The 2,799-nt window shown below is 36.2% G+C and overlaps 1 protein-coding gene across 5 annotated transcripts in view; it reads right to left on the bottom strand.

Moving 5' to 3' along the window:
• The window catches only part of Gkap1 (G kinase anchoring protein 1), a 162,283-nt gene that overhangs the window by 129,770 nt on the left and 29,714 nt on the right, over positions 1-2,799 (bottom strand). For all 5 annotated transcript variants that reach the window (XM_023699182.1, XM_023699184.1, XM_023699181.1 and 2 more), the window contains one exon: positions 2,443-2,586. In XM_023699182.1, coding sequence (XP_023554950.1) covers positions 2,443-2,586 — 144 coding nt within the window. The remainder of the gene's footprint in view (positions 1-2,442; positions 2,587-2,799) is intronic.

Raw genomic sequence — 2,799 nt, 5'->3', positions numbered from 1 at the left:
CTCAAATAAATAAATAAATAAATAAATAAAAATTAAAATAAATAAATAAATAAATAAAATTGTATTTCTGTTCCCTATAGCAAAGCACTTCTAGAGCACTTTCCTTCTATACACAAAAGTACAATGTTCTTTTCCTTTTTTTCTGGCAGAAATTTTGCTTCAGTTGAAAGAGACTGAGACTCAGTGTTTGCTTTTAAGTAGGTAATACTTCTTTGCTGTCTACTGGTTGCGATTTCATTTTAGCTCTCAGATTTTATGCTGTGTTAGAGGAAATATGCATCATCAAGCTAGTGATTTAGAAGTAATTTGTTTTAGGATAATTTCCCTTTTGTGTTTGAAATAAGCAGCCACAACAGGTCAGCTTTTTGTCAGGTTCAGCCCTCCCTACCCACACTTTCTCAGTTTTTTCTACTTTGTCAAGAAGTCTCCCTAAACTTCTAGCTCCTCCAAATGTAGCCATTCTTGAAATCTAGGATTCCTCATAGTAAGATTCCAAATAATATACTGTTTACTGATCCTAGGACTCCACAATCTTTTCCTCACATCTCACTGCAATTATCCCAAGAGTTACTTTACTTCTCATTACTTTATTTTTCTGCAAGTGAGAATTGTAAATAAGGTATCAGGTCTTCCTAAGTGACTCATCAGTAGTTCCTCACCCTTGCATGGCCTCCTTATGCCAATATGATTACATATTTCCTTTTCAGAATGAAGTGGTCTATGTGACAGCAATCAGTGGAAGCAGAAAAAAATCCAGCTACCTGCACACAAGTTACCATGTTACACAGAACTGACTTTGGTGCAAATCTGAATAGTTCTCCTTCATAGGTTTTCCAGAACCTTTAGGCCTCTGGGAAAATGTCTGTGTGGTGAAGACACTGATAAATTCTATAACTATCTAAACAGGTAGCTTATTATAGCATTCATACTTACAGACACAAATTAGTCATGATAAAGGCTGTGTAAGAAAAAATGGACCACATATCTCCTAGAAGTAGCACAAAATGATTTATCCTATATATCAGTGTCTGAGAATGTCTTTTGAACATTACTGCATAGCTCCAGAATAATAGTTTGTACTCATGAAAGAATACAGTACGGAGTCTTAAAGAAAATGTTATAATTAATAGAACTCATATAAAGAGGATAACATAGTACTACCTATTCCTTTTAAAACTGATATTCTAGGGCCGGGCAAATAGCTCAGCTGATTAAAGCACAGGGGCTGGGGGTTTGATCCCTCGGCCTACTGTGCTGGCCCTGCCCCTGGGGTGCGCTGAGATGGTAACTGAGACTGGGGGTGGTAGTGTGCACCAGTAATCCCAGCTCCTGGGAGGCTGTAAACAGGCAGATCACTACGAGTCCAATCTACGCAATGAGACCCTGAACACCCTGTAGACCCTTCCCTAAAAAACAAAAAAGAAAACCAAATCTGATATTCTAAGAATGATAGGACTCATCACTCTCAGACTAAACACCTGTAGAACGATACTCATTCCCTAAAAATCTTACAATAGCTTAACAGATAATCAAATATATAATGCTTCATTTCTTATATATATAGCATCTCCTAAAGTACATTCTAGGATTAGTATGTTATTTTCCCAGTCATGGCAACAACAAAAACTTGATCTTAGTTAAGTATTTGCTTTGCCGTTCTTAATGATATATAATAGAAGCACAGAAAAGTAAAATGTCATGTAAGCAGGTTAAAGAAATAAGTGTCATCAACATTATGTCAACTTTAAAAAGAAAGATTCAACAAAAAATCTTAACTTTTAAGATTTTTTTAATGATACCTCCAGTCCTACAAATACGATTTTTAAAATGTGAAATAATTTAGTCCTATTCACTTACCTTCTCTATCTTTCAACTGTAAAAAAGATGAATCTGAAAATACAACATATGGTTATGGGTATAGCTCAGGAGTTGAGTGTGTACTTAGGATACTCAAGGCCCTGATTTAATCTCCAGCAATGAAACAATCCCCAAAAATCAAAACCAGAAAAGTTGACTGAGTGGGGTGGTGCAGGCCTATAATCCCAGCACTCAAGAGGCAGGCAGGAAGACTGCTTTGAGTTCAAAGCTAGCCTAAGCTACAAAGTGCATTCAAGGCCAGCCCAAACTGCATACTGAAATCCTGTCTCAAGACAAACACAAAACAAAACAAAACAAAACAAAACAAAACAAAACAAAACAAAACAGAAAAGTTCCTATAGTATGGTACTTTAAATTACCAAAACTAACTAACATGAACACATTAATCTACTTTTCTAGTAGGGTAAAACACCACACCCAGAAACTCTTATAAAAAGCAGCAACATATGTGAATTAATCTAGTACAAACTGTTTCTTAGAAAAATGGCAGCATGTATTCAGACATATTGCCACACTGGAAATGCAGAAAAACAAAGCAAAGCAATTTTATTCACTTAACTGTACCTGTTCATCTCTTTGTCTCCATTCTTGCCAGTTTTCTTCCCGTGAATCCTTTTGCACTGGGTTTGACAACGGAAAATCCTGTTGAGCATTACAAATGGCATGGGAGGATTTCTGGGGAATCTTCTTAAAAGCAAGATTCCTAAGCTATAAAATAAAACATTAAATTTAACTGTCAATCTTGATCAATAACTTTTTGGAACTTAAAAAATAAGCAGTACATTTATATTTTACTCTAAATACTCTTGTTAAGATTAAAGCGCGAGGGGCTGGAGAGATGGCTCAGTGGTCTAAGGCACCTACTTAGAACAAGCTTGGCAAAGCATCAGGGACCGCGGTTCAATACCCCAGCACCACATG

The sequence above is a fragment of the Octodon degus genome, unplaced genomic scaffold (assembly GCF_000260255.1).
Source record: "Octodon degus isolate 3935 unplaced genomic scaffold, OctDeg1.0 scaffold00111, whole genome shotgun sequence".
NCBI classification, from domain to species: domain Eukaryota; kingdom Metazoa; phylum Chordata; class Mammalia; order Rodentia; family Octodontidae; genus Octodon; species Octodon degus.
The sequence above is the reverse complement of the archived record's forward strand: the minus strand, read 5'-3'. Positions and strand labels throughout refer to the sequence as shown.